This window comes from Chelonia mydas, chromosome 1, assembly GCF_015237465.2.
Source record: "Chelonia mydas isolate rCheMyd1 chromosome 1, rCheMyd1.pri.v2, whole genome shotgun sequence".
Classification (NCBI taxonomy): domain Eukaryota; kingdom Metazoa; phylum Chordata; order Testudines; family Cheloniidae; genus Chelonia; species Chelonia mydas.
Genome location: NC_057849.1, coordinates 206,847,056 through 206,874,042, shown reverse-complemented (window position 1 = coordinate 206,874,042; position 26,987 = coordinate 206,847,056). Strand labels below are relative to the sequence as shown.

At 47.9% G+C, this 26,987-nt stretch overlaps 1 protein-coding gene across 2 annotated transcripts in view; it reads right to left on the bottom strand.

Moving 5' to 3' along the window:
- The window catches only part of LRRC23 (leucine rich repeat containing 23), a 28,038-nt gene extending 3,422 nt beyond the window's left edge, over positions 1 to 24,616 (bottom strand). Inside the window, exons 1-5 of one of the 2 annotated variants that reach the window (XM_007069636.3) lie at positions 24,274 to 24,616; positions 24,042 to 24,158; positions 23,748 to 23,860; positions 16,508 to 16,761; positions 16,282 to 16,412 (exon numbers count right to left, since the gene is read on the bottom strand). In XM_007069636.3, the coding sequence (XP_007069698.2) occupies positions 16,282 to 16,412; positions 16,508 to 16,761; positions 23,748 to 23,860; positions 24,042 to 24,149 (606 nt within the window). In that variant the 5' untranslated portion in view covers positions 24,150 to 24,158; positions 24,274 to 24,616. The remainder of the gene's footprint in view (positions 1 to 16,281; positions 16,413 to 16,507; positions 16,762 to 23,747; positions 23,861 to 24,041; positions 24,159 to 24,273) is intronic. The other variant, XM_037910975.2, reaches the window with a different exon arrangement.
- Between the last annotated feature and the right edge of the window lie 2,371 nt (positions 24,617 to 26,987).

The window sequence follows — 26,987 nt, the reverse complement described above, 5'->3', positions numbered from 1 at the left end:
AAACCCACTGGCAAATGTAAGAACATAAGAATGGCCATATTAGGTCAGACCAATGGTCTATCTAGCCCAGTATCCTGTCTTTCAACAGTGGCCAATGCCAGGTGCCCCAGAGCAAATGAACAGAACAGGCAATCATTGCGTGATCCATCCCCTGTCGTCCACTCCCAGCTTCTGGCAGTCAGAGGCCTGAGCATGGGGCTGCATCCCTGACCATTTGGGCCAATAGCCATTGATGGACCTATCTTCCATGAACTTAACTAATTATTTTTTTAACCCCATTATAGTTTTGGCCTTCACAACATCCCTTGGCAATGAGTTCCACAGGTTAACTCTCCATTGTGTGAAGAAGTACTTCCTTTTTTTTTTGTTTTAAACCTGCTGCCTATTAATTTCATTGGGTGACCCCTTGTTCTTATGTTATTTAAGGAGTAAATTATACTTCCTTATTCAGCTAGCGAGCAGGAGCAGCTAACAGGGGAGTGTCGTGAGGGAGTTCTCCAGGTGAAGGAGGAGCGATTACATGACCTTTGGAGTAAGTTTGTTGTCTGTAGTGTGTGTGTTTGTGGTGTGCTTGCTGCTTAACTGAAATATACCGTGTGGTCTGTTTGGAGGACCATGTGCTGACCATGTGTGTGCTGAGCCTAGCAGCCTGCTAGGCAAGGCTGAAAGCTTCTTAACAAGGCTTTGATCCCTAAGCCCTTTAGCACCCATCAACCCTTAACCAGGGGACGGGACTGTGACGGGTTGGGTCACAGAGACCCCCTTGGGACTGCCACCTGATGTGCTGAGACTACCTCTGAGCCTCTTTTCCCTGGCAGCTTGGGACTTCAGTGCCATGTCTTGTTGAGCCAGAGACACTAGGCTGCTGCAAACACAGACCCAGGTCTGAACCATGTCCCCCACAAGCTGCAGGCTTAACTGAAAACAGCTTAAGAAATGCTCCAGTCTCCAGCACCCAGATACCCAGTATCCAATGTGGTCCAAACCCCAAATAAATCCGTTTTACTCTGTATAAAGCTCATACAGGGTAAACTTATAAATTGTTCGCCCTCTAGAACACTGATAGAGAGAGATGCACAGCTGTTTGCTCTCCCAGGTATTAATACTTGCTCTGGGTTAATTAATAAGCAAAAAGTGATTTTATTAAATATAAAAAGTAGGATTTAAGTGGTTCCAAATAATAACAGACAGAACAAAGTAAATTACCAAGCAAAATAAAACAAAAACGCGCAAGTCTAAGCCTAATACAGTAGGAAACTAAATGCAGGTAAATCTCACCCTCAGAAATGTTCCAATAAGCTTCTTTCACAGACTAGGCTCCTTCCTTATTAGCATATTTTCATAAAATCATAGAATCATAGAATATCAGGGTTGGAAGGGACCTCAGGAAGTCATCTAGTCCAACCCCCTGCTCAAAGCAGGACCAACACCAACTAAATCATCCCAGCCAAGGCTTTGTTAAGCCGGGCCTTAAAAACCTCTAAGGATGGAGATTCCACCACCTCCCTAGCTAACCCATTCCAGTGCTTCGCCACCCTCCTAGTGAAATAGTGTTTCCTAATATCCAACCTAGACCTTCCCCACTGCAACTTGAGACTATTGCTTCTTGTTCTGTCATCTGCCACCACTGAGAATAGCCTAGCTCAGAGGTGGGCAAACTATGGCCCGCGGGCCACATCCGGCCCATGAGACCCTCCTGCCTGGCCCTTAAGCTCCTGGCCGGGGAGGCTAGCCCCTGGCCCCTCTCCTGCTGTCCCCCCTCCCGTGCAGCCACATCGCTGTGCGTGCAGTGCAGCTGACTCTGGCCAGGCGGCGGGGCTGCAAGCTCCTGGTGCTCTCAGCAGCATGGTAAGTGGGTGGGGCGGTGGAGGGGGTGGTTGGATGGGGCAGAGATTCTGGGTGGGGGGCGGTCAGGGGACAGGGAGCAGGGGCCGTTGGATAGGCGTGGGAATCCCGGGGGGCCTGTCAGGGGGTGGGGGTGTGGATAGGGAACGGGGCAGTCAGGGAATGGGGAACGGGTGGGTTGGATGGGGGTGGGGTCCAGGGGTGCCTGTCAGGGGGCGGGGGTGTGGATAGGGGTCAGGGGGGCAGTCGGGACAGGGAGCAGGGGCGGTTGAATGGGGGTGGGGTCTTGGGGAGGCAGTTGGGGCATGGGGTCCCGGGGGGGGGCGGTCAGGGGATAAGGAACAGGGGGAGTTGGACGGGTCATGGGTTTTGAAGGGGGCAGTGAGGGGGAGGAAGTGGGCGGAGGCAGATAGGGTGCAGGGGCCAGGCTGTTTGGGGAGGCACAGTCTTCCCTACCCGGCCCTCCATACAGTTTCGCACCCCGATGTGGCCCTCGGGCCAAAAAGTTTGCCCACCCCTGGCCTAGCTCCATCCTCTGTAGAACCCCCCTTCAGGTTATTGAAGGCTGCTATTAAATCTCCCCTCACTCTTCTATTCTGCAGATTAAATAACCCCAGTTCCCTCAGCCTCTCCTCGTAAGTCATGTGCCCCAGCCCCCTAATCATTTTCGTTGCCCTCCACTGGACTCTCTCCAATTTGTCCACATCCCTTCTGTAGTGGGGGGACCAAAAATGGACGCAGTACTCCAGGTGTGGCCTCACCAGTGCCGAATAGAGGGGAATAATCATTTCCCTCAATCTGCTTGCAATGCTCCTACTAATACAGCCCAATATGCAATTGGCCTTCTTGGCAACAAGGGCACACTGCTGACTCATATCCAGCTTCTCATCCACTGTAATCCCCAGGTTCTTTTCTGCAGAACTGCCGCTTAGCCAGTCGGTCCCCAGCCTGTAGCAGTGCATGGGATTCTTCCGTCCTAAGTGCAGGACTCTACACTTGTCCTTGTTGAATCTCATCAGATTTCTTTTGGCCCAATCCTCCAATTTGTCTAGGTCACTTTGGACCCTGTCCCTAACCTCCAGTATATCTACCTCTCCCCCCAGCTTAGTTCATCTGCAAACTTGCTGAGGGTGTGCAACGTCATATGGAGCTGTGCAACATCACAGGGACTACTCAGGAGGACCAGGGCTTTAAAAAGCCCGCTTCTCAGCGACCAGAGGAGCTAGTGAACAGGAGCAGCTAACGGGAGTTTTGCAAGGAAGTGTGAGCCAGGGGGCTAGATACACTTAACATTCTGTAAACTTAAAGCCAGACACCCCCTGATAAAAACAAAACAACAACAAAGGAAAGAACTTCAGGAGTAAAAAGATAATGCAGACAGAAGTCCAGCAACAGAGAGGGAGCTATCTAGTTTATTGCACCCAATGCAGCATGTATGATTATCTGCCCTATGGGCAGGTGCTGTATGTATGCATTTGGTGCAAGGAGCTCCTGGCCCTCAGAGACCGTGTACGGGCTTTGGAAACCAGAGTGGCTGAGCTGGAGGAGCTAAGGGAGACAGAGAGGTACACAGATGAGACTTTCCGGGACACAGTCTGACAGCCTCTGTGCTGTTGAGGAGGATGAAAGTCTCAGGGAAGTAGAGCATCCAACTGGAGCAGAGGGAAATGATCCCATAGTTGGCACCCTCCTTCCAGATTATGTTGTGTTATCCTTTCGCACTGAGGATACCTCTCTGGGGGAGGGAATTCCAGTTATCAGGAAGAGACAGGTAATAGTTATAGGGGATTCGAGCATTAGAAACATAGACAGCTAAGTTTGCGAAGACTGGGAGAACCGCTTGGTGACTTGCCTGCCTGGTGCGAAGGTTGCGGATCTCTCAAGACATCTAGATAGACTTATGTATAGTGCTGGGGAGGAGCTGGTGGTCGTGGCACATGTTGGTACCACTGACATAGGGAAGGATAGGAGAGAGGTCCTGGAGGCCAAATTTAGGCTGCTAGGTACGAGATTGAAGTCCAGGATCTGCATGGTAGCATTCTTTGAAATGCTTCCAGTTCCATGCGTAGGGCCAGTTAGACAGGCAGAACTGTAGGGTCTCAATGTGTGGCTGAGACGATGGTGTAGGGAGGAGGGGTTTAGATATATTAGGAAGTGGGAAAACTTTTGGGAAAGAGGGAGCCTATAAAGGAAGGATGGGCTCCACCTAAACCAAAATGGAACCAGATTGCTGGCACTTAAAAAGGTCATAGAACAGTTTTTATACTAAGGGCTGGGGGGAAAGCCGTCAGGTGCGGAGGAGCATGTGGTTTGGACAGAGACATCCCTTAGAGGAAGATCTATTAATGGAGATTCTCTATGTCCTAGTAAGGAGGAGAGGATGGAAGATGATAAAATACAGGTAGGATCTGATGAGAAACAGTCAAATGAAAACGAGTCTCATTCAATTACATCACATAATGGCAGACAGCTAAAAAGTGACAAGTTTTTAAAGTGCTTATATACCAATGCCAGAAGTCTAAATAATAAGACGGGTGAACTAGAGTGCCTCGTTTTAAATGAGGATATTGATATAATAGGCATCACAGAAACTTGGTGGAGTGAGGATAATCAATGGGACAAAATATATCAGAAGGACAGAACAGGTCATGCTGGGAGGGGAGTGGCACTATATGTGAAAGAAAGCATAGAAGCAAATGAAGTAAAAATCTTAAAAGAACCAAACTGTACCATAGAATCTCTATGGATAATAAGTAATTCAATGCTCTAATAACAAGAATATAGGAGTAGGGATATATTACCGCCCACCTGACCAGGATGGTGATAGTGACTGTGAAATGCTCAGGGAGATTAGAGAGGCTATTAAAATAAAAATCTCAATAATAATGGAGGATTTCAGCTATCCCCATATTGACTGGGTACATGTCACCTCAGGACAGGATGCAGAGATAAAGTTTCTTGACACCTTAAATTATTGCTTCTTGGAGCAGCTAGTCCAGGAACCCACAAGAGGAGAGGCAATTCTTGATTTAGTCCTAAATGGAGCACAGGATCTACACCATAGCTGGACAGCTTGGTAATAGTGACCATAATATAATTAAATTTAACATCCCTGTGGCAGGGAAAACACCACAGCAGCCCAACACTGTAGTATTTAATTTCAGAAAGGAGAACTAAACAAAAGTGAGGAGGTTAATTAAAAGAGAAATTAAAACGCACAGCGCCAAAAGTGAAATCCCTGCAAGCTGCATGGAAACTTTTTAAAGACACCTTAATAGAGGCTCAACTTAAACGTATACCCCAAATTAAAAAACATAGTAAGAGAACCAAAAAGTGCCACTGCGGCTAAACAACAAAGTAAAAGAAGCAGTGAGAGATAAAAAGGCATCCTTTAAAGAGTGGAAGTTAAATCCTAGTGAGGAAAATAGAAAGGTGCATAAACTCTGACAAATGAAATGTAAAAATATAATTAGGAAGGCCAAAAAAGAATTTGAAGAACAGCTAGGCAAAGACTCAAAAAGTAATAGCAAAAAACTTTTTAAGTGCATCAGAAGTAGGAAGCCTGCTAAACAACCAGTGAGGCCACCGGACGATTGAGAGGCTAAAGTAGCATTCAAGGCCATTGTGGAGAAACTAAATTAATTCTTTGCATCGGTCTTCATGGCTGAGGATGTGAGGGAGATTCCCAAACCTGAGCCATTCTTTTTAGGTGACAAATCTGAGGAACTGTCCCAGATTGAGATGTCATTAGAGGAGGTTTTGGAACAAATTGATAAACTAAACAGTAATAAATCACCATGACCAGATGGTATTCACCCAAGAGTTCCAAAAGAACTCAAATGTGAAATTGCAGAACTACTAACTGTAGTCTGTAACCTATCATTTAAATCAGCTTTTGTACCAAATGACTGGAGGATAGCTAATATGACACCAATATTTAAAAAAGCAATTACAGGCCGGTAAGCCTGACTTCTGTACTGGGCAAACTGGTTTAAACTATAGAAAAGAACAAAATTGTCAGACGCATAGAGGAACATAATTTGTTGGGGAAGAGTCTACATGTAAAGGGAAATCATGCCTCACCAATCTACTAGAATGTGGACAAGGGGGATCTTGTGGATATAGTATACTTAGATTTTCAGAAAGCCTTTGACAACGTCTCTTACTAAAGGCTCTTAAGCAAAGTAAGCTGTCATGGGATAAGAGGGAAGGTCCTCTCATGGATTGGTAACTGGTTAAAAGATAGGAAACAAAGGGTAGGAATGAATGGTCAGTTTTCAGAATGGAGAGAGGTAAATAATGGTGTCCTCCAGAGGTTTGCACTGGGCCCAGTCCAATTCAATATATTAATAAATGATCTGGAAAAAGGGGTAAACAGTTATGTGGCAAAATTTGCAGATGATACAAAATTGCTCAAGATAGTTAAGTCCCAAGCAGGCTGCGAAGAGCTACAAAAGAATCTCTCAAAACTGGGTGACTGGGCAACAAAATGGCAGATGAAATTCAATGTTGATAAATGCAAAGTAATGCACATTGGAAAACATAATCCCAACTATACATATAAAATGATGGGGCCTAAATTGGCTGTTACCACTCAAGAAAGAGATCTTAAAGTCATTGTGGATAGTTCTCTGAAAACATCCACTCAATGTGCAGCGGCAGTCAAAAAGTGAACAGAATGTTGGGAATCACTAAGAAAGGGATAGATAATAAGACAGAAAATATCATATTGCCTCTATATAAATCCATGGTATACCCACAAGTTGAATACTGCGTGCAGATGTGGTCCCCCATTTCAAAAAAGATATACTGGAATTGGAAAAGGTTCAGAAAAGGGCAACAAAAATGATTAGGAATATGGAATGGCTTCCGTAAGAGCAGTGATTAATAAGACTGGGACTTTTCAGCTTAGAAAAGAGAAGACTATGGGAGGTATGACTGAGGTCTATAAAATCATGACTGATGTGGAGAAAGTGTTATTTACTCCTTCTCATAACACAAAAGCCAGGGGTCATCAAATTAAATGAATAGGCAGCAGGTTTAAAACAAACAAAAGGAAGTATTTTTTCACACAATGCACAGTCAACTTGTGGAACTCCTTGCCATAGGATGTTGTGAAGGCCAAGACTATAACTGGGTTCACAAAAGAACTATATAAATTCATGGAGGATAGGTCCATCAATGGCTATTAGCCAGGATGGACAGGGATGGTGTCAGAAGCTGGGAATGGGCAACAGGGGATGGATCACTTGATGATTACCTCTTCTGTTCATTCCCTCTGGGGCATCTGGCATTGGCCACGGTTGGAAGACAGGATACTGGGCTAGACGGACCTTTGGTCTGACCCAGTATGGCCATTCTTATGTTCTTATTCACTTTTTCCACATCATTCATGATTTTAGACCTCTATCAGATCTCTCCTTAGTCATCTCTTTTCCAAGCTGAACAGTCCCAGTCTTTTTAATCTCTCCTTATAGAGAAACTGTTCCATACCCTTAATAATTTTTGTTGCCCTTCTCTGTACCTTTTCCAATTCTAGTATATCTTTTTTGAGATGCGGCAACCAGAACTGCACACACTACTCAAGGCGTACCATGGATTTACATAGTGGCATTATGATCTTTTCTGTCTTATTATCTATCTGTTTTCTAATGGTTCCTAACATTCTGTTATCTTTTTTGCCTGCCGCTGCATATTGAGCGGATGTTTTCAGAGAACTAGCCACAATGACTCCAAGATCTCTTTCTTGAGTGGGAACACCCAATTTAGGCCCCATCATTTTGTATGTATAATTGGGATTATGTTTTCCAATGTGCATTACTTTGCATTTATCAACATTGAATTTCATCTGCCCATTGTGTTGCCCAGTCACCGGTTTTGTAAGATCCCTTTGTGACTCTTCGCAGTCTGCTTTGGACTTAACTCTCTTGAATAATTTTGTATCGTCTACAAATTTTGCAACCTCACTGTTTACCCCTTTTTCCAGATCATTTATAAACATGTTGAACAGCAGTGATCCCAAATCTGCTCCCTTGGGGACACCACTATTTACTTCTCTCCATTCTGAAAACTGACCCATTTATTCCTACCCTTTGTTTCCTGTCTTTTAACTAGTTACTGATCCATGAGAGGATCTTCCCACTTATCCCAGCTTACTTTGCTTAAGAGCCTTTGGTGAGAGACCTTGTCAAAGGCTTTCTGAAAGTCCAAGTACACTATGTGCACTGGACCCCCTTGTCTACAGGTTTGTTGACCCCCCCCCCACCTCAAAAAATTGTAATAGATTGGTGAGGCATGATTTCTCTTTATAAAAGCCACGTTGACCCTTCCACAATCATTCTCTTCTTTACAATAGTTTCAGCCAATCTGTGAAACCCTTCTAGTGCTGGTCCACTTAGAGCAGGAGTGGGCAAACTACTGTCCAGAGGCCGCATCTGGCCCTCCAGACATTTTAATCCAGCTCTTGAGCTCCCAGCAGGGAGCAGGGTCCGGGGCTTGCCCCACTCTGGAGCTCCATCCAGGGGGTGGGGTTGTGGGCTTGCCCCACTCTGCACAGATCCTGGAAACAGTGGCATGTCCCCTCTCCAGCTCCTATGCGTAGGAGCAGCAAAGAGGGTCTGCATGCTACCCGCCCCCAAGCACTGCCCCCGCAGCTCCCATTGGCTGGGAACTGAGGCCTGGCTGTGCCTCCACTTAGGAGCCAGAGGGGGGACATGCTGCTGCTTCTGGGAGCTGCTTGAGATAAGCACCACCCAGAGCCTGCACCCCTGACCCCCTCCCACGCCCCAGCTCACTGCCTCAGCCCTGATTCCCCTCCCGCCCTCCGAACTCCTCGGTCCCAGCCCAGAGCACCTTACTGCACTCCCAACCCCTCATCCCCAGCCCCACCCCCACCCCAGAGCCCGCATCCCCAGCTGGAGCCCTCACCCCCTCCCACACCCCAAACCCCAATTTCATGAGCAGTCATGGCCCGCCATACAATTGCCATACCCAGATGTGGCCCTCAGGCCAAAAAGGTTTCCCACCCCTGACACAGAGGATGGCAACTTATACGGCTATCAGTTACTCTGTTAACTGAAGTGGCAGAGGTCTGTGCAATGAATCCAAAGGTTCCAACTTTTCTGATGACACCCCACATTAAAAGAACATTATTAAGGTTGCATTCAAAAGTTAAGAAATGCCAGAATTAAAACTGCCTGTGCAAACTGAATTTGGCCCCCTTATGCATATGCATTATGTTACAATCTTCAATGACATGATCACATACTATTTTTTCCACAGAACCACTGCTTCATTCAGTGCACAGGATGGATGGTGCTCAGGGAGTAAATCAGAGCTGTGTAGGAAAGGAGGCTGTTTTCTGTAGGACCCCCTACCTTGTTTGTTGCAGAAATTGGAAGGCATGTACTGAAGGAAGCAGGGGGTTTCAGGAACAGAAAGGAGGGTCTCATGGTTAAGGCTGCACTGGAGAATTGGATTTTATCCCTGACCCTGCCACAGAGTTCCTGTGGGATGCTGGGCAAATCAATTCAACCAGACTTTTCACAGGTGGTCACTAATTTTATGTTCCTCATTTTGAAGGGGTCTTATTTGAGAGCTGGAGGCTGATCTTCAGAAGTGCTGAGTGCTCATATCTGCAACTGAAGTCAATGTGAGTTCCACTTTGAGATTAGTGAGACATGATTTTCATTTGCAGAATCCATGTTGGTTGGACCCTATCAACTCATGATCTTCCAGATGTTTTATTAGAATCATAGAATCATAGAATATCAGGGTTGGAAGGGACCTCAGGAGGTCATCTAGTCCAACCCCCTGCTCAAAAGCAGGACCAATCCCCAGCTAAATAATCCCAGCCAGGGCTTTGTCAAGCCTGTCCTTAAAAATATCTAAGGAAGGAGATTCCACCACCTCCCTAGGTAACGCATTCCAGTGTTTCACCACCCTTCTAGTGAAAAAGTTTTTCCTAATATCCAACCTAAACCTCCCCCACTGCAACTTGAGACCATTACTCCTTGTTCTGTCATCTGCTACTACTGAGAACAGTCTAGATCCATCCTCTTTGGAACCCCCTTTCAGGTAGTTGAAAGCAGCTATCAAATCCCCCCTCATTCTTTTCTTCCGCAGACTAAACAATCCCAGTTCCCTCAGCCTCTCCTCATAAGTCATGTGTTCCAGTCCCCTAATCATTTTTGTTGCCCTTCGCTGGACTCTTTCCAATTTTTCCACATCCTTCTTATAGTGTGGGGCCCAGAACTGCACACAGTACTCCAGATGAGGCCTCACCAATGTCGAATAGAGGGGAACGATCAAGTCCCTCGATCTGCTGGCAATGCCCCTACATATACATCCCAAAATGCCATTGGCCTTCTTGGCAACAAAAGTACACTGTTGACTCATATCCAGCTTCTCGTCCACTGTAACTCCAGGTCCTTTTCTGCAGAACTGCTGCCGAGCCATTCGGTCCCTAGTCTGTAGTGGTGCATGGGATTCTTCCATCCTAAGTGCAGGACTCTGCACTTGTCCTTGTTGAACCTCCTCAGATTTCTTTTGGCCCAATCCTCTAATTTGACTAGGGCCCTCTGTATCCTATCCCTACCCTCCAGCGTATCTACCTCTCCTCCCAGTTTAGTCTCATCTGCAAACTTGCTGAGGGTGCAATCCACACCATCCTCCAGATCATTTATGAAGATATTGAACAAAACCGGCCCCAGGAATGACCCTTGGGGCACTCCACTTGATACCGGCTGCCAACTAGATATGGAGCCATTGATCACTACCCGTTGAGCCCGACAATCTAGCCAACTTTCTGTCCACCTTATAGTCTAATCATCCATCCCATACTTCTTTAACTTGCTGGCAAGAATACTGTGGGAGACCGTGTCAAAAGCTTTGCTAAAGTCAAAGAACAACACATCCACCGCTTTCCCCTCATCCACAGAGCCAGTTATCTCATCATAGAAGGCAATTAGATTAGTCAGGCATGACTTGCCCTTGGTGAATCCATGCTGACTGTTCCTGAACACTTTCCTCTCCTCTAAGTGCTTCAGAATTGATTCCTTGAGGACCTGCTCCATGATTTTTCCAGGCACTGAGGTGAGGCTGACTGGCCTGTAGTTCCCCGGATCCTCCATCTTCTCTTTTTTAAAGATGGGCACTACATTAGCCTTTTTCCAGTTGTCCGGGACTTCCCCCAATCGCCATGAGTTTTCAAAGATAATGGCCAATGGCTCTGCAATCACATCCGCCAACTCCTTTAGCACTCTTGGATGCAGTGCATCCGGCCCCATGGACTTGTGCTCGTCCAGCTTTTCTAAATAGTCCCGAACCATTTCTTTCTCCACACAGGGCTGGTCACCTCCTCCCCATGCTGTGCTGCCCAGTGCAGTAGTCTGGGAGCTGACCTTGTTCGTGAAGACAGAGGCAAAAAAAGCATTGAGTACATTAGCTTTTTCCACATCCTCTGTCACTAGGTTGCCCCCCTCATTCAGTAAGGGGCCCACACTTTCCTTGACTTTCTTCTTGTTGCTAACATACCTGAAGAAACCCTTCTTGTTACTCTTAACATCTCTTGCTAGCTGCAACTCCAGGTGTGATTTGGCCTTCCTGATTTCACTCCTGCATGGCCGAGCAATATTTTTATATTCTTCCCTGGTCATTTGTCCAATCTTCCACTTCTTGTAAGCTTCTTTTTTGAGTTTAAGATCAGCAAGGATTTCACTGTTAAGCCAAGCTGGTCGCCTGCCATATTTACTATTCTTTCTTCACATCGGGATGGTTTGTCCCTGTAACCTCAATAAGGATTCATTAAAATACAGCCAGCTCTCCTGGGCTCCTTTCCCCCTCATGTTATTCTCCCAGGGGATCCTGCCCATCAGTTCCCTGAGGGAGTCCAAGTCTGCTTTTCTGAAGTCCAGGGTCCATATTCTGCTGCTCTCCTTTCTTCCCTGTGTCAGGATCCTGAACTTGACCATCTCATGGTCACTGCCTCCCAGGTTCCCATCCACCTTAGCTTCCCCTACCAATTCTTCCTGGTTTGTGAGCAGCAGGTCAAGAAGAGCTCTGCCCCTCATTGGTTCCTCCAGCACTTGCACCAGGAAATTGTCCCCTACACTTTCCAAAAACTTCCTGGATTGTCTGTGCACCGCTGTATTGCTCTCCCAGCAGATATCAGGGTGATTGAAGTCTCCCATGAGAACCAGTGCGTGCAATCTAGTAACTTCTGTGAGTTGCTGGAAGAAAGCCTCGTCTACCTCATCCCCCTGGTCCGGTGGTCTATAGCAGACTCCCACCACGACATTACCCTTGTTGCTTACACTTCTAAACTTAATCCAGAGACACTCAAGTTTTTCTGCAGTTTCATACTTATTATTCTCCATTTAATTATAATTTCAACCAATTTGCCAGGCACAGAGATAAAGCTCACTGGGATGTAATTCCCCGGATCACCCCTTGAATATTTTAGGTACAACATTTGCTATCTTCCAATCCTCTGGAAAACTATTTGATTTTAATTAGAAATTGTATATTATTGCTAGTAATTCAACCACTTCATTTTTGAGCTCCTTCAGCACTCTTGGGTGTAACCATCTGGGCCTGGGGACTTATTACTCTGTAATTTATCAGTTTATTCCAAAACCTCCTCTTCTGACACCTCAATCTGGGACTATTCCTCAGATTTATCTCCTAAAAAGAATGGCTGAGGTGTGGGGCTCTCCCCCACATCCCCTACAGTGAAATCCAATGCAAAGAATTCATTTAGCTTCTTTGCAACAGGCTTGTCTCCCTTGAGTGCTCCTTTAGCACCTTGATTGCCTAGTGACCCCTCTGATTGTTTGGCAAACTTCCTACTTCTGATGTACTTAAAAAAAATTGCTGTTAGTTTTTCTGTCTTTAACTATTTGCTCTTCACATTATTTCTTGGGCTGCCTTATTACACTTTTATTCTTGATTTGCCAGAGGCTGTGCTCCTTTCTATTTTCCTCAGTAGGATTTTATTTCCAGTTTTTAAAGAATGCCTTTTTGCCTCTAACCACCTCTTCTACTCTGCTGTTTAGTCATGGTGGCATTTTTTTTTGTTCTCTTACTGTTTTTTTTTATTTGGGGTATACATTTAGTTTGAGCCTCTATTATGGTGTTTTTAAATAGCTTCTATGCAGTTCTCAGCCATTTCATGCTTGTGGCTGTACCTTTTAATATCTGTTTAACTAGCTTCTGCATTTTTGTGTAGTCCCCCTTTCTGAAATTAAATGCTGCTGTGGTAGCTTTCTTTGGCATTTTCACCCTACAACGATGTGAAATTTAATTACATTATGGTCACTGTTATGAAGTGATTCAGCTATATTCACCTCTTGGACCAGATCCTGTGCTCCACTTTGGACTAAATCAAGAATTGCCTTTCCCTTTGTCGGTTCCAGGACTAGCTGCTCCCAAGAAGCAGACACTAATGGTGTCTAGAAATTTTATCTCTGCATCCCATCCTGAGGTGACGTGTACCCAGTCAATATCGGGATAGTTGAAAATCCCCATGATTATTATGTTTTCTGCCTTTGTAACCTCTCTAATGTCTCTGGGCATTTCACAATCACCATCATCATCCTGGTCAGGTGGTTGGTAGTATATTCGTACTACTATACTTTTATTGTTCAAGCATGGAATTTCTATCCACAGAGATTTTATAGTACAGTTTGATTCATCTAAGATTTTTACTTTATTTAACTCTATGCTTTCCTTCACATATAGTGCCACTCCCCTACCAGCACAATCTACTCTGTCGTTCCTATGTGTTTTGTACCCTGATATTACTGTGTCCCATTGATCGAGCAGATCGAGGGACGTGATCGTTCCCCTCTATTCGACACTGGTGAGGCCTCATCTGGAGTACTGTGTCCAGTTTTGGGCCCCATACTACAAGAAGGATGTGGATAAATTGGAGAGAGTCCAGCGAAGGGCAACAAAAATGATTAGGGGTCTAGAGCACATGACTTATGAGGAGAGGCTGAGGGAGCTGGGATTGTTTAGTCTGCAGAAGAGAAGAATGAGGGGGGATTTGATAGCTGCTTTCAACTACCTGAAAGGGGGTTCCAAAGAGGATGGCTCTAGACTGTTCTCAATGGTAGCAGATGACAGAACGAGGAGTAATGGTCTCAAGTTGCAATGGGGGAGGTTTAGATTGGATATTAGGAAAAACTTTTTCACTAAGAGGGTGGTGAAACACTGGAATGCGTTACCTAGGGAGGTGGTAGAATCTCCTTCCTTAGAGGTTTTTAAGGTCAGGCTTGACAAAGCCCTGGCTGGGATGATTTAAATGGGACTTGGTCCTGCTTCGAGCAGGGGGTTGGACTAGATGACCTTCTGGGGTCCCTTCCAACCCTGATATTCTATGATTCTATGATTATCTTCATTCCACCATGTTTCTGTGATACCTATTATATCAATCTCCTCATTTAAAACAAGGCACTCTAGTTCACCCATTTTAGTATTTAGACTTCTAGCATCTGTGTATAAGTGTAACACGTGCTAATAGGGAGGTATCTAGTTAGGAGACTCAATGAGGGGAGGTAGGAGTGAGCTGTGTTTGGGTCATTGTTGCTAGGCAGATTAAGCACTCCACATCCAGAAGCTTCTGGAATTGGGTGTAGTAGTTTTGGGTCTGCTTCAATAGGTTCCCTGTTGCTGTAGTCAGACTCCATGAGGGTAAGCAGTCAGGATAGCTGCTTTACAAAGGGCCATATGCCCTGTGTGAGTTGGGAGAAGCTGAGTCCAGGAGCAGGAGGCCGGCTGTTGTCCCTAATTCTGAAGCATTTTGCAGCAGGTTAGTGATATTGTTAACCCTCCAACAGGGAAGCAAAGCAATGCTAATTATAGCAAGAGGAAATTGGGAGGGAAAAATAACTGTTTTAATTGTATGCTTTGAAGGTTGTTTTGATTTTAGCCAAACTGTTCTAGTAAAATTGTCTCAGCTAGTCTGAGTCACCATTTCTTTAAATGTAGTAATGGGGACAGAGTCATTTCTATTCTGCTATTCTCAGTTTTGTATTTTCTTGTAACAGGGTTTTCTTTAAATCTATCCACTTAACTGAGTGGTTGGTTAATCAGTCAGCTGACTGGCTAGCAGTGATTTCAGCAGAGGAAGTGTCAGCTTCTAAGGACTTTACTTTTACTTTTAACTTAGGGTCTTTTTGACTAATCTTACTTTACTGAAATCTCCCTTTATAAAGCTTAAGGTCACTCACTCTATCACTTTTTGTTACCCTACCTGCCTAGGATGTTTAACATAATTATATCGTAGTCACTATTACTTAGTGGTTAGCTCCTGTCACTGAATATTACTTAGTACTAAGTTAAGAATAGCTTCTCCTCCTGGCTGCTCTAGCTCTAGCTGTTCCAAGATGCAATCCTTTCAGGTGCTGACAAGTTCTTTCTCTGACCTATCAGTCTTCATTCTCAAAGAAAACCTGCACAACACTTTCAAAACTGGGGTTGGAATCCGCCCTGTCAGAGAGGAGGAAGACAGCACCATCTCCCTACCTGCCTCACACCTCATATCCTGCACCTATTGAAGATCAGGGGGATGCCCACATATAAAGCCCCCCCCCAGCTTAAGGGGAGGAGCTACTGGACCCAAAAATCAAATGATTCCGGACACAACAGAGGCGGGGGGGAAGGATGGGAGTGCAGGTATCCAGAGTGGGCTATATACCTTGCTCCTGTTGAGAATCTAGGAGCAAATGGGCACAAGCCCACCCACATCTAAAGGTCCCTCCCTTCCCCAAACCTAAGGGGAGGAGCTGCCAGACCCAGATCTCAAGTAATTCCGGGGGTACAACTAATGAAAAACAGGGACGGGAGTGTGGGTCACAGGGGAGCTAAAGGGAGTCACATCCCCTGCAGCCGCAGGAGCAGATCTAGCTGGGAGGTCTCTGAGCACCTGCAGTGCTTTATCTGCTGCAGTTGCTCAGCAGCTTCCCTGCAGGCTGCCTGCTGCATCACAGAAGTGAGTAGCTCTGGTTGTTCCATTGCCGGCTGTGGGAGCCCCAGAGTGTGCAGGATAGGAGCTTGACTTGCTCCACCTGAGCCTAGGAGAGCACCTGACACAGCATGCTATTCTCCCCTACACCACTACCCAGGGTAGCAGAGAGGATAGGTTAAAAAGGAGAAGCTGAGAGCCAACAGGTTACAGCTCCCCAGTTCTCTGCAGGGAACTTGCAGGTGGTTTCTGCTCCCTTTGCACTGACTGAGCATGACAGGAACACAATAGGTCATAGAATCTGCCCCAAAGAATTAATTGTGACCCTCTGACTTTTTGAAACATGTTAATCTCTCAGGCTGACAAGGCTGCACAGTGTTGGCCTACCACCACACTGGCGCATGGACACCCTAATGGAGTCTCTACGCCACTCTCTGTGGTATAGTGCCCCTGCGGAGAGGTGCTCTTACCAGGTAAAGGTTCTTGAGCTTGGGCAGGTGCAGCCCTGCGGTGGTTTCTAGCTTGTTTCCTCGCAGCTCTACCGTGTGCAGGTTTGTCAGCTTCCCTGGATCCAGACCCGATATCACCTGGATTTCATTTCCTGAGTGACAGAGAAGGAAGCAGCAAAAGTGTTATTTCCCTTCCCAGCACACAGCAAGGAGCACTTCTTTGTGGTGAGGCCTGGTACACACCTACCTTTAAGGTTGAGGCTGCCCAGGCGTGGGTGGGTAATGCCCTCTGTGTCCTTGATGCGGTTGTGGGCGAAGCTGGCAATCTGCAGGTAGGGCAGCTCTGTGAGACGGGTGCTGGTCAGCCGATTCCCATCCACCTTCAGCCACAGAAGGTGGGTGAGGCTGCCCAGAGGAGACAGATCTCGCAGTTGGTTCTCTGACAAGTCCACATAACGCAAGTGAATGTAGTTCTGGAGAAGGCTGATATCTGTCAGGTCCCTAGCACAGGATGAGGATATGAAACAAACATCCAGCTTTCTTCCTCCCCTCCCTCTCCTCCACTCTGCCCCTCCCCACTGTTGGGGAGTCAGTCTCCTCCTCTGCAGTTCACCTACATTTCATGTCCAGAGAAGCTTCTCCAGACCAGAAGGAGGGAAAAGGCAGATCGTGGAGTGAGCAGAGGGGTTGGAAACAGAGCCCCTGTGGGACCCCTAGATGGAGCCCCCTCCCAGGAATGCAGAAGGAGCTGTCAGTTGGCAGAAACTGAGGGGAGGAAACAAGAGAGGCTGTGAAGAGATAAGTCCATCAGATAGTGGTCCTCGCATTGAGGGCTGGGTGGGGGAAAAAGGGAGATGGGGAAGGACCAGGCTGCAGGGCCAAGAGGCTGGAATGCATAGTTAATGACAAGGGCTGGTTCTAGGGGCAGGCGAGCAGGGCAGTTGCCCTGTGTACCAACTTCCAGGGGCCCCCAACCTCTCCTGATTGTCTGGCCTTTTCTTTTTTTTTTTTTTTTTGGCAGGGCCACTCAGGCGTAGGGTGCAGAAAACATTTTCCACCCTGGCCAGCAAAACAGAAAGGGCTGCTCCTGATTAATGAAAGACAGGAAGGTCTCTCTAGTACCTGGTGGACATGGCCAGGATGGGACTCAGTTCACAGGGATGCAAGTTCCAAAGTCTCCCAAGAATGTCCTCCCCAGGACACTTATGGGTCCATGGATTACAACTGGTGGGTGAGGAAGAGGATGATTCAGGTGGCTGCTGAGTTTGGGGTGGTGACAGTCACTTGAACAGCCCCAGGAATTAGTGCAAAGGGCATAGCTCCAGGGATGTCATCTAAGCCTCTCCACTATTCACAAGAGGAGAGCTGCTGAGAGCATTTCCTGGAGCATCCATCTATCTATCCATCTGTCATATCTACCCAGTCGTATCTATCTGGACGTTGATATTGGTGTTCTCAGCAATGTATTTGGGCATCTACCTGACCTTACTGATCAGAGTGATCTGGAATGGGGTATCTCAGAGGTAACTTAGGGCTGGCTAACTGTGGTGAGGTCTCCACCAGGACATGATGTCTGGCCGGCTGCAACCTGGGAGTCCAACCGGAGAGACAGAGCCGTAGAAATGCTTTGCTGGCCCAACGAGCTGAACTCCAGTTGGCCAGTCATCTCCTGGTGCCAGCTTTGACTTGGGAGAAGCAGACACAGGGAGGGAGGAGGGCCACGAACAAAGTGACAAAGGAGCAGCAAACAGCAGAGAGGCTAACAGAGGGAGTTTGCCTGGGATCTGCCTGAGAGGAGGTACGCTAAGGGCTGCATTAAGGAGGCTGTGTTGGTGAGTATCTGAGTGTCTGTTGTGCGGACAGTTTGACCATGTGCTTGACTGGTTGTTTGAAAAGTGTGAATTGGGAGTGCTTTGTTCCAGGTGAGCCTTGAGTGGGCCTGACTGTTATAAAAAGCCAGTCAGCTGCGAACCAGCTGAGCAGCAAACAGCAGAGAGGCTAACAGAGGGAGTTTGCCTGGGACTATAAGGTGGGTAGAAAGTTGGCTAGATTGTCGGGCTCAACGGGTAGTGATCAATGGCTCCATGTCTAGTTGGCAGCCGGTGTCAAGTGGAGTGCCCCAGGGGTCGGTCCTGGGGCCGGTTTTGTTCAATATCTTCATAAATGATCTGGAGGATGGTGTGGATTGCACTCTCAGCAAATTTGCGGATGATACTAAACTGGGAGGAGTGGTAGATACGCTGGAGGGTAGGGATAGGATACAGAGGGACCTAGACAAATTGGAGGATTGGGCCAAAAGAAACCTGATGAGGTTCAATAAGGATAAGTGCAGGGTCCTGCACTTAGGACGGAAGAACCCAATGCACAGCTACAGACTAGGGACCGAATGGCTAGGCAGCAGTTCTGCGGAAAAGGACCTAGGGGTTACAGTGGACGAGAAGCTGGATATGAGTCAGCAGTGTGCCCTTGTTGCCAAGGCCAATGGCATTTTGGGATGTATAAGTAGGGGCATAGCGAGCAGATCGAGGGACATGATCGTTCCCCTCTATTCGACATTGGTGAGGCCTCATCTGGAGTACTGTGTGCAGTTTTGGGCCCCACACTACAAGAAGGACATGGATAAATTGGAGAGAGTCCAGCGAAGGGCAACAAAAATGATTAGGGGTCTGGAACACATGACTTATGAGGAGAGGCTGAGGGAACTGGGATTGTTTAGTCTGCAGAAGAGAAGAATGAGGGGGGATTTGATAGCTGCTTTCAACTACCTGAGAGGTGGTTCCAGAGAGGATGGTTCTAGACTATTCTCAGTGGTAGAAGAGGACAGGACAAGGAGTAATGGTCTCAAGTTGCAGTGGGGGAGGTTTAGGTTGGATATTAGGAAAAACTTTTTCACTAGGAGGGTGGTGAAACACTGGAATGCGTTACCTAGGGAGGTGGTGGAATCTCCTTCCTTAGATATTTTTAAGGACAGGCTTGACAAAGCCCTGGCTGGGATGATTTGATTGGGGATTGGTCCTGCTTTGAGCAGGGGGTTGGACTAGATGACCTCCTGAGGTCCCTTCCAACCCTGATATTCTATGATTCTATGATTCTGTGATTCTATGACTTCGCCTGGGGAGAGCCCACTGAGGCTTACATCTTGCCGGCTTCTCTGAGTAGTTACTACAACTCCTGAGGAAGCTCGTAGAAGGAAGGTAATATGGATGGGGAGTGTTCAGCTGTTGTGACCTGCACTGGATGTGCCATGTTTGTCTTTCTTCCACAGGGCAGAAGCAACTTTGTCTGTACAAAGTGCAAGCTGGTCTCCATATTGGAAGAGAATGTTCAAGGTCTGGAGCAACAGGTGTCAACCCTGCGTTGCATAAGAGAAACTGAAGATTTCCTGGACAGACGTCAGGATATGCTTCTACGGACACAACGTTCTGAAGATTCAGAGCAGGCTGCGCAGTGGGGACAGGAGGATGGTGAAGAAATTTGGCAGCATGTGACCTCCAGAAGAAGAAAGGGGAGCATCCATGTACCAGCAACGCAGATACAGGTAAGTAACTATTTTCATGTTCTCTCCACAGGTACTAATGCCGAGAGTGGACTAGATGATACATCTGAGGGAAGGGAACAGAAGGAGACTCCGCCGATTGGAAGGCATGAGATGCACTGTCCTAGGGTTGGGGGTTCCACGACCACCGCTCCCAAGAGAAGGAGGCGGGTGGTGGTGGTCGGGGACTCTCTCCTCAGGGGGACTGAGTCATCTATCTGCCGCCCCGACCGGGAAAACCGAGAAGTCTGCTGCTTGCCAGGAGCTAGGATTCGCGATGTGACGGGGAGACTTCCGAGACTCATCAAGCCCTCGGATCACTACCCCTTCCTGCTTCTCCACGTGGGCACCAGTGATACTGCCAAGAATGACCTTGAGCAGATCACTACAGACTACGTGGCTCTGGGAAGAAGGATAAAGGAGTTTGAGGTGCAAGTGGTGTTCTCGTCCATCCTCCCCGTGGAAGGAAAAGGCCTGGGTAGAGACTGTTGAATTGTGGAAGTCAACGAATGGCTACGCAGGTGGTGTCGGAGAGAAGGCTTTGGATTCTTTGACCATGGGATGGTGTTCCAAGAAAGAGGAGTGCTAGGCAGAGACGGGCTCCACCTAACAAAGAGAGGGAAGAGCATCTTCGCAAGCAGGCTGGCTAACCTAGTGAGGAGGGCTTTAAACTAGGTTCACCGGGGGAAGGAGACCAAAGCCCTGAGGTAAGTGGGGAAGTGGGATACCGGGAGGAAGCATGAGCAGGAGCGCGCAAGAGGGGAGGGCTCCTGCCTCATACTGAGAAAGAGGGATGATCAGCAAGTTATCTCAAGTGCCTATACACAAATGGAAGAAGCCTGGGAAACAAGCAGGGAGAACTGGAAGTCCTGGCACAGTCAAGGAATTATGATGCGATTGGAATAACAGAGACTTGGTGGGATAACTCACATAACTGGAGTACTGTCATGGATGGATATAAACTGTTCAGGGAGGACAGGCAGGGCAGAAAAGGTGGGGGAGTTGCATTGTATGTAAGGGAGCAGTATGACTGCTCAGAGCTCCGTTATGAAACTGCAGAAAAACCTGAGAGCCTCTGGATTAAGTTTAGAAGTGTGAGCAACAAGGGTGATATCGTGGTGGGAGTCTGCTATAGACCACCGGACCAAGGGGATGAGGTGGATGAAGCTTTCTTCCGGCAACTCACAGAAGTTACTAGATCGCACGCACTGGTTCTCATGGGAGACTTCAATCACCCTGATATCTGCTGGGAGAGCAATACAGCGGTGCACAGACAATCCAGGAAGTTTTTGGAAAGTGTAGGGGACAATTTCCTGGTGCAAGTGCTGGAGGAACCAACGAGGGGCAGAGCTCTTCTTGACCTGCTGCTCACAAACCAGGAAGAATTAGTAGGGGAAGCTAAAGTGGATGGGAACCTGGGAGGCAGTGACCATGAGATGGTCAAGTTCAGGATCCTGACACAGGGAAGAAAGGAGAGCAGCAGAATACGGACCCTGGACTTCAGAAAAGCAGACTTTGACTCCCTCAGGGAACTGATGGGCAGGATCCCCTGGGAGAATAACATGAGGGGGAAAGGAGCCCAGGAGAGCTGGCTGTATTTTAATGAATCCTTATTGAGGTTACAGGGACAAACCATCCCGATGTGAAGAAAGAAAAGCCAAGCTGGTCGCCTGCCATATTTACTAAACAGTGAAATCCTTGCTGATCTTAAACTCAAAAAAGAAGCTTACAAGAAGTGGAAGATTGGACAAATGACCAGGGAAGAATATAAAAATATTGCTCGGCCATGCAGGAGTGAAATCAGGAAGGCCAAATCACACCTGGAGTTGCAGCTAGCAAGAGATGTTAAGAGTAACAAGAAGGGTTTCTTCAGGTATGTTAGCAACAAGAAGAAAGTCAAGGAAAGTGTGGGCCCCTTACTGAATGAGGGAGGCAACCTAGTGACAGAGGATGTGGAAAATGCTAATGTACTCAATGCTTTTTTTGCCTCTGTCTTCACGAACAAGGTCAGCTCCCAGACTACTGCACTGGGCAGCACAGCATGGGGAGGAGGTGACCAGCCCTGTGTGGAGAAAGAAATGGTTCGGGACTATTTAGAAAAGCTGGACGAGCGCAAGTCCATGGGGCCGGATGCACTGCATCCGAGAGTGCTAAAGGAGTTGGCGGATGTGATTGCAGAGCCATTGGCCATTATCTTTGAAAACTCATGGCGATTGGGGGAAGTCCCGGACAACTGGAAAAAGGCTAATGTAGTGCCCATCTTTAAAAGAGAGAAGAAGGAGGATCCTGGGAACTACAGACCAGTCAGCCCCACCTCAGTGCCTGGAAAAATCATGGAGCAGGTCCTCAAGGAATCAATTCTGAAGCACTTAGAGGAGAGGAAAGTGTTCAGGAACAGTCAGCATGGATTCACCAAGGGCAAGTCATGCCTGACTAATCTAATTGCCTTCTATGACGAGATAACTGGCTCTGTGGATGAGGGGAAAGCGGTGGACGTGTTGTTCTTTGACTTTAGCAAGGCTTTTGACACGGTTTCCCACAGTATTCTTGCCAGCAAGTTAAAGAAGTATGGGCTGGATGAATAGACTATAAGGTGGATAGAAAGTTGGCTAGATTGTCGGGCTCAACGGGTAGTGATCAATGGCTCCATGTCTAGTTAGCAGCCGGTATCAAGTGGAGTGCCCCAAGGGTCGGTCCAGGGGCCGGTTTTGTTCAATATCCTCATAAATGATCTGGAGGATGGTGTGGATTGCACCCTCAGCAAGTTTGCAGATGAGACTAAACTGGGAGGAGAGGTAGATACGCTGGAGGGTAGGGATAGGATACAGAGGGCCCTAGTCAAATTAGAGGATTGGGCCAAAAGAAATCTGAGGAGGTTCAACAAGGACAAGTGCAGAGTCCTGCACTTAGGATGGAAGAATCCCATGCACCACTACAGACTAGGGACCGAATGGCTCGGCAGCAGTTCTGCAGAAAAGGACCTGGAGTTACAGTGGACGAGAAGCTGGATATGAGTCAACAGTGTGCCGTTGTTGCCAAGAAGGCCAATGGCGTTTTGGGATGTATAAGTAGGGGCATTGCCAGCAGATCGAGGGACGTGATCGTTCCCCTCTATTCGGCATTGGTGAGGCCTCATCTGGAGTACTGTGTGCAGTTTTGGGCCCCACACTATAAGAAGGATGTGGAAAAATTGGAAAGCATCCAGCGGAGGGCAACAAAAATGATTAGGGGACTGGAACACATGACTGATGAGGAGAGGCTGAGGGAACTGGGATTGTTTAGTCTGCAGAAGAGAAGATTGAGGGAGGATTTGATAGCTGCTTTCAACTACCTGAAAGGGGGTTCCAAAGAGGATGGATCTAGACTGTTCTCAGTGGTAGAAGATGACAGAACAAGGAGTAATGGTCTCAAGTTGCAGTGGGGGAGATTTAGGTTGGATATTAGGAAAAACTTTTTCACTAGGAGGGTGGTGAAACACTGGAATGCGTTACCTAGAGAGGTGGTGGAATCTCCTTCCTTAGATATTTTTAAGGTCAGGCTTGACAAAGCCCTGGCTGGGATGACTTAGTTGGGAATTAGTCCTGCTTTGAGCAGGGGGTTGGACTAGATGACCTTCTGAGGTCCCTTCCAACCCTGATATTCTATGATTCTATGACAGCCCCAAAGCCCATATACCTTCCCATCATCCCAGGGTACAGTCAGAGGTAACTCAGAGTGTGATCTATCCAGGATATTGAGTGGGATGCCCCACCAACCTTGACAGCCCATACAGAAAGAAGCCCACACTACTGAGTACTGCAATCCATTCCCCATTAATCATCGTTCCAGAATTTCTCCCCCAACCTACTCCCATCCACCTAGAAAGGGTCCTGCAGGAAGGGTGTTGACTTCTGCCCTGCTGCCAGTGGGTTGGGTGGAAGGAGGATTTGACTGTGCATGTTATCACACTCACTTTTGCTTTGCCTCTAGTTTCACATAGGCATGAGCCAAGCCATTGCCAGTTTTACACAAGAGGGAGAGGCCTTCCTTCAAGATCTCCTCTGTAAGAAGGCGGGGAGACAAGCTCTGAAGGGGGGAGGTGGGGAATGGAGAGAGACAGAAACAAACAGTCAGAGAAAGAGAGACTTAGAGATAACATCACACAAAATAAGGCAGGGTCAGTCTCCCAGCTCACCCCTAACCCCAGCCATGTCCCCTACAAATTCCCTCCCCTCATGCTCCTTCTCTCCATGTCAGGCTTCCTTACCTCCTCCTCCTCCTCCTCCTCTGTTGGCTCCTTCTCTTCCTCCCCCTCCTCTCCCTCCTTTTCTCGTTCATTGGCACTGTAGTCCTCCTCAAACTCCTCATCTGACATCTTCAGAGACTAGAAAAAGCCCCATTAGAAGAGAATTTAATTCCGGCCAGAGAGCCCTGACCAGCAGCCCCTGAGGGCCTGTGTGTAACCCTGGCTGCCAGCAGTGAGGAGAGCTTTGCCCTACCTACACCCGTGCTCCTGGCTGCTGTGCCTTGGCCTGCGCTGGGGGCCCCCTTTGAGGGGAGAGAGGAGTTCAGTCTGTGCAGAGGCTCCCAGTCACACTGATGCAGACCCAGTCCTGCTGAGAACCCACCACCTTGCTGCACACAAAGGGCCCTAAGAAATCTCCACCAGGTGGGGATGGGGCGTCAGCTGGGGCCAGTAAGGGCCTGCTGACCAGAGGGGAGAAGCCCTGTATCCCAGCACCAGCTGGTGCCCTAGACCTAGGTCCAGACTGGCACCAGGGCAACAAACCTGCTCCCCTGACCCCAGCTCTGAGCTGCTCCAGGAGCCTGGGACCTGCAGGGAGGGGGAGGGTTTGTTTATTGCTGCTATGGAAACCCAGGAGATGGGTGGGAACTGTTGCCAGGATCTGCTGCCATGGCAACAGTTGGTGATTGACAAGTCCCCGTGGGCCAGAATTCCTAGGAAGTTGGCAGGAGTCAGACAGGAGAGACTCAGAAGTTGATTGGCTGCCGCTTGATAGGAAGAGGCGGTGTGTGATTTGCATGATGGGGTGAGAACGAGCAGGGGGGAGAAGGCAGGAGCGAGCGGGCTAGGAACTGGGGCGGGGCCAGGGGGCGGCTGTGATGTGGTCATAGTGCTGTAAAGGGGGAGGTCTGGGGGTGCAGAGCTTTGGAGGGAAGGACTCGCTGTTCTCCCCAGGGGGCTGCCACCTAGCATGGCTGAAGGAGCACCAGCAATCATAGGAGCTGGAACTAGGGGCGCTGCTGCATCCACTGGCTTGAAGTGTTCCCATCATGTACAGGGTTTACAGTTTGGTTCAATGGCTCTCAGCACCCCCATTAAAAAAGCTGTTCCAGAACCCCTGCCAGAAATGGCTCGCTCTGCAGAGCCCAGCAGCTCCAAATGAGAGGCGCTAGCCAGGCCAGGCCGTGCTGGTGCTGTGGCTGCCCTGTACTGGGGTTGTGGCAGTGCTGTGCGAGTGTTGACCCAGGTAGGCCATGCTGTGGCTGCACTGTGCTGGCTGAACAGCATCTGTGGATCCAGCATTGACATTTTTGATCTCTTGTCAGTTAAGCTTTGGAATCATTTTGAACCGTAGGTACTTTAACTAGGGATGCAGTGGGTGCTGCTACACCCCTGACTTGAAGTGGTTTCCATTATGTACAGGGTTTACAATTTGATTCAATGGCTCTCAGCACCCTCACTCCACAAATTGTTCCAGCACCCCTGTTTTGAACCCACAATGTTTACAAGCATCAGCTGGGAAACATTCAGGTAGAACCCATCTCTGCTCGGTGTCAGTGACTGTCCAGCCACCACCAGAGTGCAGCTAATACCAGTGTCCAAGGTGCTATTTCCATGATCTCTAATGTACACTGTTTCACAGCCCTAATGTTCCTGTTACACAAGCTGTGACTCTTGCGTTCTGCTGTTCAGGGGACTGGACTGATTCAGTCTGTTCTGGTCACTGTTCAATGTGCCTCTTAAGCCCCAGCCCCCATAGTCCATCTGTCACCTAGGAATCTTGCCACACACCCAGTTTGCTCCTGCAACCTCTCTGCGCAGGATCACTTGACTGTGCTGATCAACAAGATCTGCCAAATTCTACTTCCTCTTCCCCCACAGTTCCCTCTGTTCCTTTGATCCAGACTCTATGGTTCCTTGAAGGCTCTCCACTTCTAATTTCTCCTCCTACTTAATTGGCCCCATCCCTTCCTGGCTGCTCACTTCCTTTGCCTCCATTCTCATGATCCCCTCCCTTCTTAACCTCTTTTTGTTTTCTGGTACTTCCTCTCTTAATACAAGCCTGCTCCTCTTCCCCAATCTCAAACAGCCATCCCTCCACCTCTCCTGCAATTCCAGTTACTGCCTCATACTTAGGGCCCTACCAAATTCATGGTCCATTTTGGTCAATTTTACAGTCATTGGATTTTAAAAATTGTAAATTTCATGATTTCAGCTATTTAAATCTGAAATTTTACATTGTTGTAATTGTAGGGATTCTGACCCAAAATGGAGTCGTGGGGGGGTGTCGCAAGGTTATTGTAGGTAAGGTTGCAGTACTGCTATTCTTACTTCTGCACCGCTGCTGGCGGTGGCGCTGCCTTCAGAGCTGGGCAGCTGGAGAGTGGTGGCTGCTGGCCAAGGTCCCAGCTCTGAAGGCAGAGCCACTGTCAGCAGCAGCACAGAAGGGAGGATGGCATGATATGATATTGCCATCCTTGCTTCTGTGCTGCTGCCTGCAGAGCTGGACCCTCAGTCAGCAGACGGCACTCTCCGGCTGGCCAACTCTGAAGGCAGAAGCGCAGAAGTAAGGGTGGCATGGTATGGTATTGCCACCCTCAGTTCTGCACTGCTGCTGGCGGGGCACTGCCTTTAGAGCTGGGTGCCTGGCCAGCAGCTGCCACTCTCCGGCCACGCAGCTCTGAAGTCAGTGCTGAAGTAAGGGTGGCAATACTGCAACCCCCCTAAAATAACCTTGCAACCCCCCTGCAAATCCCTTTTGGGTCAGGACCCCCAATTTGAGAAACGCTGGTTCCCACTGTGAAATCTGTATAGTATGGGGTAAAAGCACACAAAAGACCAGATTTCACAGGGGGAGACCAGATTTCAGGGTCCATGGCCCTACTCACATTCTGTCTTTCCTCTGTTCACACTGTTTCAACTGCCATTTACCTTGTTGGCTCACAGATCAACCTCTCTGCTCCCATG